Source organism: Hyla sarda, unplaced genomic scaffold, assembly GCF_029499605.1.
Source record: "Hyla sarda isolate aHylSar1 unplaced genomic scaffold, aHylSar1.hap1 scaffold_38, whole genome shotgun sequence".
In the NCBI taxonomy this organism is placed as follows: Eukaryota; Metazoa; Chordata; class Amphibia; order Anura; family Hylidae; genus Hyla; species Hyla sarda.
The window spans coordinates 281822-299174 of NW_026610399.1; the positions used below are offsets into that span (position 1 = coordinate 281822).

At 43.3% G+C, this 17353-nt stretch overlaps 1 protein-coding gene across 1 annotated transcript in view; it reads left to right on the forward strand.

Annotated features, from left to right (window-relative positions):
- The window catches only part of BMAL2 (basic helix-loop-helix ARNT like 2), a 45628-nt gene that overhangs the window by 21126 nt on the left and 7149 nt on the right, over positions 1–17353 (forward strand). The window contains exons 2-8 of the mRNA XM_056553770.1: positions 2447–2594; positions 8414–8452; positions 9200–9357; positions 10124–10203; positions 13272–13364; positions 15368–15485; positions 16256–16399. Of these exons, the coding sequence (XP_056409745.1) occupies positions 2447–2594; positions 8414–8452; positions 9200–9357; positions 10124–10203; positions 13272–13364; positions 15368–15485; positions 16256–16399 (780 nt within the window). The remainder of the gene's footprint in view (positions 1–2446; positions 2595–8413; positions 8453–9199; positions 9358–10123; positions 10204–13271; positions 13365–15367; positions 15486–16255; positions 16400–17353) is intronic.

Consider the following 17353-nt stretch of genomic DNA (forward strand, 5'->3'; position numbering starts at 1 on the left):
TTTCTCCTATATGTCTCCTCCCCTCCTTTACCATGTTGATTCCCTTTATATACACTGCTTTAAAAACATAAAGGTAACACTAAGATAACACATCCTAGATGTGAATGAATGAACTAATTGTATGAAATACTTTCGTCTTTACATAGTTGAATGCGCTGACAACAAAATCACACAAAAATTATCACTGGAAATCAAATTTATCAACCCATGGAGGTCTGGATATGGAGTCACACTCAAAATCACAGTGGAAAACCACAGTACAGGCTGATCCAACTTTATGTAATGTCCTTAAAACAAGTCCCAATGAGGCTCAGTAGTGTGTGGCCTCCACGTGCCCGTATGACCTCCCTACAACACCTGGGCATGATCCTGATGAGGTGGTGGATGGTCTCCTGAGATATTGTCTTGCATTGTCTTGCATTAGGAGGAACCCAGGGCCAACCACACCAGCATTAGGTCTCACAAGGGTTCTGAAGATCTCCTCTCGGTACCTAATGGCAGTCAGGCTACCTCTGGCAAGGACATGGAGGGCTGTGCGGCCCCCCAAAGAAATACCTCCCAACACCATTACTGACCCACCGCCAAACCGGTCATGCTGGAAGATGTTGCAGGCAACAGAACATTCTCCACGGCATCTCCAGATTCTGTCATGTCTGTGACATGTGCTCAGTGTGAACCTGCTTTCATCTGTGAAGAGCACAGGGGGCCAGTGGTGAATTTGCCAATCTTGGTGTTCTCTGGCAAATGCCAAACTTCCTGCACGGTGTTGGGCTGTAACCACAACCCCCACCTGTGGATGTTGGGCCCTCATACCACCCTCATTGAGTGGACACATACACGTTTGTGGACTGCTGGAGGTAATTTTGCAGGGCTCTGGCAGTGCTCCTCCTTGCACAAAGGCAGAGGTAGCGGTCCTGCTGCTGGGTTGTTGCCCTCCTACGGCCTCCTCCACGTCTCCTGATGTACTGGCCTGTCTCCTGGTAGCGCCTCCATGCTTTGGACACTACGCTGACAGACACAGCAAACCTTCTTGCCACAGCTCGCATTGATGTGCCATCCTGGATGAGCTGCACTACCTGAGCCACTTGTGTGGGTTGTAGACTCCGTCTCATGCTACCACTAGAGTGAAAGCACCGTCAGCATTCAAAAGTGACCAAAACATCAGCCCGGAAGCATAGGAACTGAGAAGTGGTCTGTGGTCACCACCTGCAGAACCACTCCTTTATTTGGGATGCATTGCCAATTGCCCATAATTTCCACCTGTTGTCTGTTCCATTTGCACACTAGCATGTGAAATTGATTGTCAATCAGTGTTCTTCCTGAGTGGACAGTGTGATTTCACAGAAGTGTCATTGATTGGAGTTACATTGTGTTGTTTAAGTGTTCCCTTTATGTTTTTGAGCAGTGTATATTAAAGTATCATCTTCCTCTGTCTCTTCTTTCTTATATACATATTAAGGTCCTTTAACCTTTCCTGGTAAGTTTTATCCTGCAATCCATGTACTAGTTTTGTATCATCTCTGAACTCTCTCCAAAATATGTATATATCCTTCTGGAGATACGGTTTCCAGTACTGCGCACAAGACTCCAACTGAGGTCTCACCAGTGTTCTGTGCCGTGGCATGAGCACCTCCCTCTACGCCTAAGACCTCTCCCTATACACCCATGAGCACTTCCCTCTTTTTACTACTAATACATCTCCCTATACACCCAAATATTCTATTAAAATAGGGGCTGTCTTGTGACTCTGGTCAAAAATATTGATGACTTTTGTATTAGCTCATGTTCACACCACAATTGTACCTTTCAAGACAGATAAGCATGGGCCCCATTGAATCTTCAATTGGGCAAATGCAGTCAGTTACCGACCACGATCAGGTAATTTCCCAAGTGTATATGTTCTCGCACTCAGTGGCACAGATTGCTGACTTTTAAATCTGAGACAAAACACTTAAACACTCATAATATACACTTGTATCAACAGTTAATTAAGCCTGCCCAAGTTCACACAGTTAAGTGTATAGTCCTACTAGGGCGTTCCACCTCTCCCCTTCAAGCTACAATGTAATCACACACTGTGGGATACGGAAAACACTTGAGGAATATCCATCATATATTGAACCCAGTTAGGTAGTAATTGTTTTCCGTATCCCACAGTGTGTGATTACACTCCTATAATAACCAGAACGTAGTTACCACCTGACGACTTTTGGGCTATTGAAGTCAATGGTCCCATGCTTGTCCATGCTTGTATATGTCAGCATCCCATTATGATAGGTTCCCTATGTACACGTTAGAAGGCACAATTGTAGTGTGGACCTTGTCTTGGAGTAGAAACAACGTGCTACCTGACCCCATAGAATGAGCGAAGACCTTCACAGTATGATTAATGGGTTTTATGGCATCTATTGAGTCTATAATGTTTTTTGTCTTTTTTTTTTCATAGATACCCTGATAATGGAACCAAGTCTTGGCCTAGTCGTCTCAAGCATCCTGGGTCCTAAACCTGGCTCTGGAAGTAATTCTTCCGGTTCCTTTTCTTCCCGCATGGTGGAATATACTCGGAAAAGGAAACTAAGTGAATCTGATAAATCGTAAGTCCTTCTTCCCTTCTAAGACACTGGTAAAGCCAGTTTGTCATGTTTGATTATGGCTGCAGTTAAGGGGGTCCCTCATCCAAGACTCCCCTTCCTCCTTTTTTCTGGGCCATACAGTGGATGTCCCATTCATTTTAACGGATGTTTTATGTCGCAAGAAGGCACGAGCCATCAGAGATCATGGTCCTGTGACCACTAGTCTGCCCGGAATTCATGCTCGGGGCAGCGGTTGTCGCGTTTCGAGTTGCATCTGGTCTAGATCTTGCAGCTTTTGTTTCCTGTGTAGACGGAGGACACTTTAAAAACACATTCCGAAGAATAAAGTTGTCTACAATGGGCTATAAAAATATTCACATTTGGAGCCAAGTCATTCTAGTGAGATTCTGCTCTGCAAAACAATTCACCCAAACTAGGAAACATTTGATGCATATTTAAACCAGATGTGACCAATGTTTGCAAGAAACCTGAATTATTGTTTTTGTCTTTTGTAAAACCTCTGGCTGTGGCATTTTTATATGTTGGGTATAAATGGTGAAATAACCGAAACCATCCACACATACCAGATTTGTCTAGTTTCCGTCATGTTTTACGAATTAAATTTTTTTTTAAAAAAATCATAACTTTAAAAAAAAAAAAAAATTGCCGGATTTTGACCCGTGCAGCTTATTTTTTTTTTTTCCGCATACCAGGCTTGACTGTATTAGGGCTAATTTTTGCCGCAGTAAATCTGTTTTTTGTATTGGCACCATTTTGCTATTGATGTGACTTTTTAATCCCTTTTTTTTTTTTTCTGGGATATTATAAAAATTGCAATTCTGTGGTTTGGTATTTCTTTTACATTTACCTCATTTACCGTATGGGATACATAATGTTATATTTTAATAGTTCATACAATTATGCACGCAGCGTTACTAAATATTTGTTTAGTATTATGTTTACATGTTTTTATATAGGAAATGGGGGTGATTTGAACTTTTAACATGGAAGGGGTAAATGTGTGTCTTTTAAACTTTTATTATAACTTTTTTTTTTTACACTTTATTAGACTTTAACCCCTTGGGGACTGAGCCCATTATGACCCCAAGGACGGGAGTATTTTTTGCAAATCTGACCACTGTCACTTTAAGCATTAATAACTCTGGGATGCTTTTACTTATAAATTTGATTCCGAGATTGTTTTTTCGTGACATATTCTACTTTATGTTAGTGGTAAATTTTTGTCGATACTTGCATCATTTCTTGGTGAAAAAATTCAAAAATGTTATGTAAAATTAGAAAATTTAGCATTTTTCTAACTTTGAAGCTCTCTGCTTGTAAGGAAAATAGACATTCCAAATAAATAATATTTTGATTCACATATACAATATGTCTACTTTATGTTTCCATCATAAAATTGACGTGTTTTTACTTTTGGAAGACACCAGAGGGCTTCAAAGTTCAGCAGCAATTTTCCACTTTTTTGCTAAATGTTATAAATTGGAATTTTTCAGGGACCAGTTCAGGTTTGAAGTGGATTTGAAGGGTCTTCTGGTTAGAAATACCCCATAAATGACCCCATTATAAAAACTGCACCCATCAAAGTATTCAAAATGACATTCAGTAAGTGTATTAACCCTTTAGGTGTTTCACAGGAATAGCAGCAAAGTGAAGGAGAAAATTCAAAATCTTCATTTTTTTACACTCGCATGTTCTTGTAGACCCAGTTTTTGAATTTTTACAAGGGGTAAAAGGAAAAAAAAATCCACTCAAAATTTGTAACCCAATTTCTCTCGAGTAAGAAAATACCTCATATGTGTATGTCAAGTGTTCGGCGGGCGGAGTAGAGGGCTCAGAAGGGAGGGAGCAACAATCGGATTTTGGAGAGTGAGTTTTTCTGAAATGGTTTTTGGGGGGGCATGTCCCATTTAGGAAGCCCCTATGGTGCCAGGACAGCAACCCCCGCCCCCACATCACACACTATTATGGAAACGACACCCCTCAAGGAACGTAACAAGGGGTACTTTGAGCCTTAACACCCCACAGGTGTTTGACAACTTTTTGTTAAAGTTGGATGTGTAAATGAAAAAAAAAAGTTTCACTAAAATGCTGTTTTTTCCCCAAATTTTACTTTTTTACAAGGGGTAATAGGAGAAAATGCCCCCCAAAATTTGTAACCCCATTTCTTCTGAGTATGGAAATACCCCATGTTTGGACGTCAAGTGCACTGCGAGCGAACTACAATGCTCAGAAGAGAAGGAGCGCCATTGAAGTTTTAGAGAGATAATTTGTTTGGAATGGAAGTCGGGGGCCATGTGCATTTACAAAGCCCCGCCATGGTGCCAGAACAGTGGACCCCCCCACATTTGACCACATTTTAGAAACTACATCCCTTACAGAATTTAATAAGGGGTGCAGTGAGCATTTACACCCTACTGGTGTTTGACAGATCTTTGGAACAGTGGGCTGTGCGAACAAAAAACAAAATTTCATTTTCACGGACCACTGTTCCAAAAATCTGTCAGACATCTGTGTGGCGTAAATGCTCACTGTACCCCTTATTACATTACGTGAGGGGTGTAGTTTCCAAATTGGGGTCACATGTGGGTATTTTTTGGGGTTTATGTCAGAACCGCTGTAAAATCGGCCACCCCTGTGCAAATCACCAATTTAGGTCTCAAATGTACATAGTGCGCTCACTCCTGAGCCTTGTTGTACACTCACAGAGCATTTTACGCCCCCCCACATAGGGGGTATCATATGGGGTATCTCCGTACTCAGGAGAAATTGTGTTAGAAATTTTGGGGGTCTTTTTTTTCCTTTTACCTCTTGGGAAAATAAAGTAAAGGGCAACACCAGCATGTTTTTTACACTAACAGGCTGGTGTAGACCCCAACTTTTCCTTTTCATAAGGGGTAAAAGGAGAAAAAGCCCCACAAAATTTGTAGTGTAATTTCTCCCGAGTACGGAGATACCCCATATGTGGCCCTAAACTGTTTCCTTGAAATACGACAGGGCTCCGAAGTGAGAGAGCGCCATACGCATTTGAGGACTAAATTAGGGATTTCATGGGGGTGGACATAGGGGTATTCTACGCCAGTGATTCCCAAACAGGGTGCCTCCAGCTGTTGCTAAACTCCCAGCATGCCTGGACAGTCAGTGGCTGTCCAGAAATGCGTGGAGTTGTTGTTTTGCAACAGCTGGAGGCTCCGTTTTGGAAACACTGCCGTACAATACGTTTTTCATTTTTATTGGGGGGGGGGGGGGGGGGGGGGGGGGACAGTGTAAAGGGGTGTATATGTAGTGTTTTACTCTTTATTATGTGGTAGTGTAGTGTTTTTAGGGTACATTCACACTGGTGGGTTATGGTGAGTTTCCCACTAGGAATTTGCGCTGCAGCGAAACTTACTGTAAACCCGCCTATGTGAATGTACCCTGTACGTTCACATGGGGGGGGGGGGGGGGCAAACCTCCAGCTGTTTCAAAACTACAACTCCCAGCATGTACTGACAGACCGTGCATGCTGGGAGATGTAGTTATGCAACAGCTGGAGGTACGCAACTACAACTCCCAGCATGCCGAGACAGCTGTTTGCTGTTTGGTCATGCTGCGATTTGCAGTTTTGCAACATCTGGAGTGGTACAATTTAGAGACCACTGAACAGTGATCTCCAAACTGTCGACCTCCAGATGTTGCAAAACTACAACTCCCAGCATGCCCAGACAGCAAACAGCTGTGTGGGCATGCTAGGAGTTGTAGTTTTGCAAGATCTAGAGGGCAGTATAGAGATCACTGTGCAGTGGTCTCTAAGTTGTAGACCTCCAGCTGTTGCAAAACTACAAATCTCAGCATGCCACACAGAAAACTGCTGTCTGGGTATGCTGGGAGTTGTAGTTTTGCAACATCTGGAGGGCTACAGTCTAGAGACCACTGTAGTGGTCTCAGACTGTAGCCCTCTAGATGTTGCTAGGCAACTACTTACCGGCTTCCGTCGCATCCAGGGAGCCGTCCTCTTCTGCCGCCCGCCGCCCGCCGATCCCCGTCGCCCGCAGCCTCCGGAGGGGTAAGTGGACGTCGGCGCCCGGTCCTCTTCGTTTTCCCCGTTCTGCCCCGCCTATTGTAGGTGGGCAGGACGGGGAGAACGAAAGTAAAGCCCCCGCCCCCGATCTGCTATTGGTGGTCGCGTCTAGACCACCAATAGCAGGGATAGGAGGGGAGGCCCCCCTGCCACCTCACTCCTATCGCTTCAGGGGGATCGTGGGTGTCTTAGACAACCGCAATCCCCCTTATATACCGGGTCACCATAGACCCATAATGACCCGGAATCGGCGCAAATCGCAAGTGTGAATTCACTTGCGATTTGCGTCGATCGCCGACATGGGGGGATCTAATGACCCCCCCCTGGGCATTTGCACGGGATGCCTGCTGATAGATATGCATACACCCTTCGTCCCCAACAGGTTAAGGAGGAATCACTGGATTTCTCATACAGATCAATAGAGTCCTATTGAACTCCATTGATCTGTGTGCTCTGCGATCCATTGATAGAGCCTAGTCCAGCCAGGCTCTATCAATAACAGATCCACAGACACCAGGGAACAGAGGTAAGCCCTCCGGCTACCTGTTCATCCACCGCACTAGCCCACCAGGAAGCATGTCCCTTTAGATAGCCACTGTCAGCTTTGACAGCGGCGATCTAAAGGATTAATAGCCAGCTGCGGCGATCGCCACATGTTGGCGATTAGCCGCGACCCCCGGCTACTGAAATCAGCCAGGGGCTGCAGAGTACGGAGTGGGCAGGAGTCTGGAGCCCGCTCCATACAGACTGCTGAGGCCCGCTGTGCTTGTCGGATCCGGCCCTGCTTGCCCGAAGCCTGGCTAAGGGCCGGAAAAATTCACCTGCCCGACGCCTGGAACTGCATGTCCTGGGGGTCAGGTGATAGGAATTCCACATATATAATCTCATTTATTAATAATATTAGTATTATTATAATTTATTTTTATTGCAACATTTCTATTTTTTAACTGCTCCAATGCATCTTAAAAAAAATGTAATAAGGCACTTTAGTGAATGATCCTAATTAAAACTCTCCTACCGTATTGTGTATACAGCTCCTATGCAGACCAATGTTTCTCCAGACTACAAACAAATCCTGTGTTGTCTGATTCCACAGTTGTTACTCTCCTATTTGCTCTTCTACTGCCTATTGGTTAGACTAAAGGAGCAGAGTGAATAGTAAGGCTAGGTTCACACTATGGAATTTCCGAGCGGCATTCCGTTTCAAAATTCCGCTTCGAAATTCTGGTGCAGCAGAATTACATTGCTAGAAATGGGATTACACTGGACAGTGCACACTACGGAATTTAAGCGTCAGATATTCCGAATCGTTTTGTCCATTCTTTAGGCGTAATCTACCTCCAAAAAAGGCTGCAAATTTATACGCACCCTTTAAGTGTTGAGCACATCCAAAGGCATAATACAGATATTAATAAGGTCAATGAATGATGTTGTGTATAGTAACAGTGGAAGAGCTGATGGGTATTGTAGTACAACAGAAACACCCTGATGGCCATATGATCAGGCTTGAAGATTCGGTCATGGGCTTTACCATAAGAAGTCTATATTGTGATCCCTATTACTATTATTGCAGTTTATCTGGGTAGTAGAAACCCATTGGAGAGTTGGGGGAAGATTTATCAACACTTGTTCCTTTGCACAGGTTTTGATAAATCTCCCCCTTAGTGTTTAGGTGAAGAAGTTCTTCAGACCTTTTAAATATATAAAATATGATCTGTCCTTTTTGATCAGTCTTCTTTTTTTTATCTCATGTTTCCTGTAGAACCCCTGATGGAAATGAGGGCAGTGATACCCAAAGCAAGTAAGAAAATCTGCACTAGCTGCTCCCCCACTTTACCTTTCATTTATGCTTCCCGTTTCCTTCTCTTCCTTAATTTAATATCCTTTTTCCCCTTCATTCTGTTCATTACATTGTATGTTTCTTTCCTTTCTTCACCTTTATCTCTTGCATTGTTTGTATTTCATCCGTCCTTCCTCCTGCCCTTCTCTCCCTCTCTCTCTCCTCCTCTTACTTCTCTTTTTTTCCACCTTCTCTTTACAGAATGCTTTACTTTTGTGCTTCTCAATTATTTTTTCCTGTTTCCAGTCTTTTTTTTTTTCATTACCTGCCTTTTCTTCCTTTGCCTCGCTTTAAGGTTTCTTCTTTCCCTACACCTTTCCGTCCGTTCCTTTTTTTTTTTCATTTTCTTTAAAACCTTTCTTTAATATTTACTTTCTTTTTTTTTTTTTTTTTTTCTTCTGATCTCTTCTTTGCTTTTCATCCACATTTCCCCTCCTTCCTTTCTTTTCCTCACTCATTTACTTTTGAGATCTCTTGCTTACTTTCCATCCATTTCATTTTTCCTTCTTCCTTCTCTTCCTCTTATTAATTTGTCCTCCTTCCCCCCCCCCCTCCTTTCTCTTCTCCTCCATACTTTCCTCAATCCTTTTCTTTTATTTTCCATTCTGTCCAATCTCTTCTTCTTTCTATTTACCTTTTTTCTTCCATAGTTTGTGTGTATCTCAGTTGCTGGTGGGTTAAATCTCCTTTTTTATCTGTCCCTTGCAGACAGGCTCACAGCGAGACGGAAAAGAGACGGCGGGATAAAATGAACACCTTGATTGAGGAACTTTCTGCCATGATTCCTCAGTGTGACCCTTTACCCCGCAAGCTGGACAAGCTTACAGTGCTAAAGATGGCCGTCCAGCACCTGAAGTCACTGAAGGGTATGTGAGTCCTGCCTGAGCCATGGCAATGACCTCTGTATGTGAATACTGCACCCGGTAACCCAAAAACAGACACCCTTAGAGAGATATATATATATATATATATATATATATATATAATATATATATATATATATAATATATATACACACATGTTTATTCCCTTTGTGTGTATTGGAACTAAACCAAAAAGGAGGAAAAAATAAAAAAAGCAAAGTGGACATAATGTCACCAAACTCCAAAAAATGGTCTGGACAAAATTATTGGCGAAATTATTATTATATAAATATATATATTACAATTTTAAGGGAATAGGTCAACTTTTTTATTTTAATAGAAGTCGTATTCTGTTGTATCAGCTTTTGGTTCCTGTGGCTGGATGATATCCCCATTTCCTCTCCCCTTAACCACAGTTAATTTGTTTTGTATTTTAATCCTGATGACCTAATGGGAGGAATTATATAGTTATGAGTGGTGGGAATTGTAAGCTTTAGCATGATGTAATGACTTATAACCATATTCGGTTACTTATGGTTAACCACGGCTATTCCTGGTGATGTACAGATACAGTTTGCAATGAACATGAAAAAGTCCAATGGCACTGGATGCTATTACTTTAGTTACTTGTATTACTGTTCCTTACCAAGAGTTTTTCAAAAACACAAATACAATAGCGCCCCCTGCAGCCATGTAGCTGGAATCTTGGAAAGCAGCGATGTTAAATCATAGGGTTTGCCTTGAGAGTTTTGGACTCCTGTCTTTTCAGGTTCCGGCACCTCATTTGCAGAGGAGAGCTACAAGCCTTCGTTCTTGCGGCAGGATGAGCTGAAGAGGTTAATTCTAAAGGTTTGTGACTCATTGTTATTGGAATGTTTTTGATTTGTTGTTTGGAGCCCCTGAGGGTGGGTGGTGGACAGGGGCCCTGTTATAGGGCCCTAAGTGTGATGGTGGTGGAAACTCTGCCATTTGGCTCCTTAGGTGGTAGTGATGCCTCCTGAGATGTGAATGAATCCTTAGCCACAGTGCATCCTGGGGTGGTGGACATACTGTTATCTCACAGTGATAGAAGTATTCATACCCTTTACTCAGGACTTGGTTGAAGCCCCTTTGGCAGTCATTCTACCCCCCCAGTCTTCTTGGGGATGAGGCCTCAAGGTTTACACACCTGGATTTGGGTATTTCTGCCATTCTTCTCTGCAGATCCTCTTCACTCTCAGGTTGGATGAGGACAGTCGGTTGAATCCATTTTCAGGTCCCTCCTAGAGCTGGGCAGTATGACCAAATGTGTGTATCACAGTATTTTTGTAACTTTTGGCGGTTCCACGGTATATAACAGTATTTCCTCCTCCTCCCCGCCCCATCCCCCCCCCCCCACACTCTATACTGTGCGGTATCCCTATGCCCGGGCTGAAAAGGGTAAACAAAATAAACGAACGAATGTTCCTACGTCGGCCTTACGCTGGGGGCAGGAACTTCGGACAGCCGTCAGCCTATCACCGGCAGCAGCGATGTTCCACCTCGCCCGGTGATAGGCTGAGCCCACTGTCATGTAAGGAGCTCTGGCTGACTTCTTACATGACAGTGGGCTCACCCTTTCACCGACCAAGGTGGAACATCGCTGCGGCCGGTGATAGGCTGACGGCTGTACGACGCTCCCGTCCCCAAGAAGCAAGTAAGACCGGTACCGGACCAACGGTAGGTGAGTTCAAGTTTATTTTGTTTGTGTTTTGCAGCCCGGGCATAGGGATACCGCACAATATAGAGCAGTGGTCTTCAACCTGCGGACCTCCAGATGTTGCAAAACTACAACTCCCAGCATGCCCGGACAGCCAACGGCTGAGAGTTGTAGTTTTGCAACATCTGGAGGTCCTCAGGTTGAAGACCAGTGGTATAGTGTCAGCGCCGGTGGCCACAACAAACAGGAGGAAGAGGAGGGCAGCGCTTGCTGGTGACACATATTTACCCCGATGGGGACAGCGCTGGGCTGATAATTAATCGAGGGGGGGGGGGGGTATAGAACAGCGCTCGCGGGTGACATGTGAGTAGTTCCCCGATGTGGGGACAGCCAAACGCTGGGCTGATAATTTATTGATTCCCGAGGGGGAGGGGCCAAAACAGTATTGCGGTATGGGTTAAAATTCATATCATGCAGCACAATACACTTTAGTATTCGGTATGAACCGGTATACCACCCAGCCCTAGTCCCTCCAGAGATGTTCCATTGGGTTCGGGCTCTGGCTGGGGCACTCAAGCACATTTACAGAAGTTTCCCTAAGCCGCTCCTGTGTTGTCTTGGCCGTCTGCTTAGGGAAAATGGAGGTTTATCAAAATGTGTGCAGAGGAAAAGTTGCTGAGTTGCCCATAGCAACCAATCAGATCGCTGCTTTCATTTTGCAGAGGCCTTGTTAATAATGAAAGAAGTAATCTGATTGGTTGCTATGGCAATTCAGAAACTTTTCCTCTCCTCTGCACACCTTTTTATACATCTCCCCCATTGTCCTGTTGGAGGGTGAACCTTCACCCCAGTCCGAGGTATAGAGAGCTCTTTGGATCAGGTTTTCATTGAGAATATCTCTTGTGTGTTGGTCCATTCAGCTTTCCTTCAACCCTGATCAGTCTCCCTGTGCCCACAGCATGATGCTGCCCCCACCATACTTCACTGTAGGGATGGTATTGGGCAGGTGATGGGCAGTGCCTGTTTTTTTGTTTTGTTTCATTAGAATAAAGAATAATGATTCATCCAGTCCCCCAATTCCTTAATTTGGTGGGCGGCACCTCTAGGAAGAGATCTGGTTGTTCCTTCCTCCATTTGAGAATTACGGAGACCACTGAGTTCTTGGGATCTTTCAGTGCAGCAGAATCTGTTCCTCCCCACAATCCTGTCTCTGAGCTCTACAGACAGTTGTTTCCCCCACCTCATGTCTTGGTGTTTGCTCTGACATACATTGTCAGCTGTGAGACCTTATATAGAAAGGGCTGTGTCTTTCCAAATACTGTCCAATCACCTGAATTTACCCCATGTGACGAAGACCAAGGTGGAAACACATCTCATGGATGATCAAGAGAAATGGGAGGAGCCAGAGCTAAATATCATGTGTCGTACATAGTACAGGGTCCATGCCAAATTTTAGTTTTTCTAATTTTAATATTTTTTTCAAAACACTTCTAACATTTTGTTTTCATGTTTCCATTATGGGGTATTGAGTGCAGAATGATTGTGGACAGGGCCTCAACAAAACAAAATAAGAAAGAAGTTGAAGGATTGAATAACTTTCCAAATGCATTGCATGTACCTGAAAAAAGAAGGTATGCAGGGTCCAGCACTTCGTTGCAAGCAGCTTTATTGCAGATGCATCACACCATAAAAACAGTCAGTCAGACATGTTTCGAGCGCAAGCGCTCTTCCTCGGGGACCGAGGAAGAGCGCTTGCGCTCAAAACATGTCTGACTGACTGTCGTTTTTATGGTGTGATGTATCTTCAATAGTCAGTCAGACATGTTTCGAGCACAAGCACTCTTCCTCGGTCCCCGAGGAAGAGCACTTGCGCTCGAAACATGTCTGGCTGTCTGTCGTTTTTATGGTGGGATGCATCTACAATAAAGCTGTTTGCAACGAAGTGCTGGACCCTCCGTACCTTCTTTCTTCAATATTGGATGCCTTGCCGGGCACCGGTCCAAGCACCGTACATCAGGGAAGGTGAGCTGGATCACTCACTTGTTTGTTGCATTGTATGTACCTGTCTGAACCCCCATAATGCACTGCTCTTTGGTAACAGGACACCACAGGGAATGTAAATTTAGCTTTTGAAGGTGATGGAGAAGGACAGCCCAGTATCTTGTAGTCGGCACCAGACAAGGAAGGGGGCGTTTTTACTCATTCAGCCCTCCGGACAGCCTCTTACTTTGTTTTACAGGCAGCGGATGGATTTCTATTTGTGGTCGGCTGTGACAGAGGGAAGATCCTGTTTGTGTCTGAATCTGTCTCAAAGACCCTGAAATACAACCAGGTACAATACACAATGTCCTCCAAGCCTTTCCATGACCCATTTCTTCCCCTATAGAATCTCTGCACCAATTCAGCTCTTCAAAAAAACTATAACCTAGAAGCATAGCTGGCCTACTTTACTTGTCTCCCCTGCAGCTTTGTGTGGGAAACCCTGTAGGCTCTTGTTGGGGCATTGTTCTTTGCAGAGGAACATGGAAAATACTTAATCAAATAGAAAGAAATTAGGGGAGATGAAAGGTAAAAGCTGCCAGAGGACATGTTAAATATCTCTTAGAAGTTCACATTGTGACACTGTTCTTACTCCCCAAGAATAAGTGCAGCTCTGGAGTATAATACAGGATATGGAACTGGTGGTTACTGTGTACATAGATTACTGATCCTGAGTTATATCCTGTATAATACTCCAGAGCTGTACTCACTATTCTGCTGGTGGGGTCACTGTGCACATACATTACTTATCCTATACTGATCCTGAGTTATATCCTGTATTATACTCCAGAGCTGTACTCACTATTCTGCTGGTGATGTCACTGTGTACATACATTACATTACTTATCCTGTACTGATCCTGAGTTATATCCTGTATAATACTCCAGAGCTGTACTCACTATTCTGCTGGTGATGTCACTGTGTACATACATTACATTACTTATCCTGTACTGATCCTGAGTTATATCCTGTATTATACTCCGGAGCTGTACTCACTATTCTGCTGGTGAGGTCTCTGTGTATATACATTACATTACTTATCCTGTACTGATCCTGAGTTATATCCTGTATTATACTCCAGAGCTGTACTCACTATTCTGGTGGTGAGGTCACTGTGTACATACATTACTTATCCTGTACTGATCCAGAGTTATATCCTCTATTTGACCCCATCAGCAGAATAGTGAGTACAGCTCTGGCGTATAATACAGAATATAACTCAGGATCAGTACAGGATAAGTAATGTAATGTATATACACAGTTATATCCTGTATTATACTCCAGAGCTGTACTCACTATTCTGCTGGTGAGATCACTGTGTACATACATTACATTACTTATCCTGTACTGATCCTGAGTTATATCCTGTATTATACTCCAGAGCTGTACTCACTATTCTGCTGGTGAGGTCACTGTGTACATACATTACATTACTTATCCTGTACTGATCCTGAGTTATATCCTGTATTATACTCCAGAGCTGTACTCACTATTCTGCTGGTGAGGTCACTGTGTACATACATTACATTACTTATCCTGTACTGATCCTGAGTTATATCCTGTATTATACTCCAGAGCTGTACTCACTATTCTGCTGGTGAGGTCACTGTGTACATACATTACATTACTTATCCTGTACTGATCCTGAGTTATATCCTGTATTATACTCCAGAGCTGTACTCACTATTCTGCTGGGGAGGTCACTGTGTACATACATTACATTACTTATCCTGTACTGATCCTGAGTTATATTCTGTATTATACGCCAGAGCTGTACTCACTATTCTGCTGATGGGGTCAAATAGAGGATATTACTCTGGATCAGTACAGGATAAGTAATGTATGTATACTGACCTCACCAGCAGAATAGTGAGTACAGCTCTGGAGTATAATACAGGATATAACTTAGGATCAGTACAGGATAAGTAATGTAATGTATGTACACAGTGACCTCACCAGCAGAATAGTGAGTACAGCTCTGGAGTATAATACAGGATATAACTCAGGATCAGTACAGGATAAGTAATGTAATGTATGTACACAGTGACCTCACCAGCAGAATAGTGAGTACAGCTCTGGGGTATTATACAGGATATAACTCAGGATCAGTACACAATAAGTAATGTAATGTATGTACACAGTGACCTCCCCAGCAGAATAGTGAGTACAGCTCTGGGGTATCATACAATCTGTATAATAAAGAAGAATACATCGAGTCTATATACCTGGCAGTTGTAGTATTAGAATGGCTGCAGTGATGCAGGTTGTTTATCTGCCTCCTGTTTCCTCTTACAGGCTGATCTTATAGGACAGAGTCTGTTCGATTATCTCCATCCCAAAGATGTTGCCAAAGTCAAAGAGCAGCTTTCTTCCCCTGACATCACACCAAGGGAGAAGCTCATTGATGCCAAAAGTAAGACCGAAGTCCTCTAATCCCTGTTCTTCTATCTTTCACCTTTTGCAGTGGTCTCTTTATTATGTCACAATGGATTATCCAGTGAGAACCTGGCTACTGGACAATCTCTCAACATTGGTATCTATGGAGGATGTCACCAAAAAGCAGCTGGTTTTAAGAACATTATAGTTTTGGGGGCTTTCACTCAGACTAAGACTGGTCCTCCTCTTCCACATTGGTTTTAATCATTTTATGGTGAAACGTTCCTTTTTTTTCTAATCTTGTTTTATCTTCTTCACCGTTCTCAGAGGTGCCTGCCCTAATACATTGTTGCACACCCTCCGCTGGGTCATACCCTCAGTCAGGAGGACTTTCTCGCTTTCAAATAAAAACATAAATGTCTTTATTCACCAACTGCAGGGAGGGATCGTAGAGATGGTGAAGAATTGAAACATGAGTATTAGAAAGCTGCAGAACTAGTCAAGTAGTAAAAAAAAATCTGAATCTTTTATTTCTTAGTTTTATCTGTATTTGATTGATAACCAATATTAGGGCTATAACAGCTCATATTATAGGTCACTTTTGTTATCCAGCTTTCCTTCCTCTTCCCTGGTGATGATCCTCTTGCTTTTATACTTAACTGGGAAATATCCCATGTATTCTTTCCGTTGTCTGCCTATAAGAACTTGGTCGCCATCTTTCTCTTCGCTTTCTTACTGTTTTAAATCTAACGTATTTCTTATAATCCAGATGAAGTCTGACACAGTCTTCTTATACTGTTTGGAAAGCTGGATTGCAGGTGCACACTCACTTCCAGACCGGCCATTCACGCCTGCATTGGGGCTCCAGACGCTCTTTCTTCTGCCGGATGAAGGTGGGCCGAGCATCGAGCAAGGAGGGCAACGACTTCTTATCCGGCCCAAAGAAAAAAGGTGATTAACTCTATCCTACAACTGAGGGTGTAAATCTAAGAGGCCGCTCAATGCTTAACCTGTTCAGGATGCAGGGCGTACCTGTACAACCTGTTCCCGTTACTGGGGTTTGAAGCATGCTCACGATCTTAGCACGCTCCATACCCGATTGGTCCTGACTGCTACTCGGACAATGCCCAACGTTAACCCTTTAGTTTTAGATGCTGTGATCAACTGTAATCACAGCATCTAAAGTAAAACTATCATGGCAGCTCAGCGGAGCTGATCGGGACCATTGCGGTGAAACTGCGATGTCCCAATCAGCTGAGAGGATGGCAGGAGGGCCCTTACCTGCCTCCTTGCCACCCAGTCGGTGCTCTGATGCTTCAGCCAGGCTCTGAAGGCTGGGGCAGCACAGCACCGATAATACTGATCACTGCTGAGCCAAAGCTCAGCATTGAACAGTGTATGCAATCATAGTAACCATAAGGTTGAAAAAAAACAGAGTCCATCAAGTTCAATCTATAACCCTAATAAGTCCCTACTGAGTTTAGTTGATCCAGAGGAAGGCAAAAAACCCTCATACTAGAGGTAAAAATTCCTTCCTGACTCCAAATATGGCATCAGAATAAATCCCTGGATCAACGTTCTGTCCCTATAAATCTAGTATACATAACCTGTAATGTCATTATTCTCCAAAAATACATCCAGGCCCCTTTTAGAATTCTTTTATAGAGTTCACTATGACCACCTCCACCGGGAGAGAATTCCAGTCTTACTGCTCTTACAGTAAAGAATCCTCGTCTGTGCTGGTGTAGAAACCTTCTTTCCTCTAGACGTAGAGGACGCCCCCTTGTTATAGACACAGTCCTGGGTATGAATAGATCATGGAGAGATCTCAAAGGATTACATTTTATAGCCCTATGGGGACTAAAAAAAAAAGTGTTTAAAAAAAAGTTATTAGGAAGGGGTTAA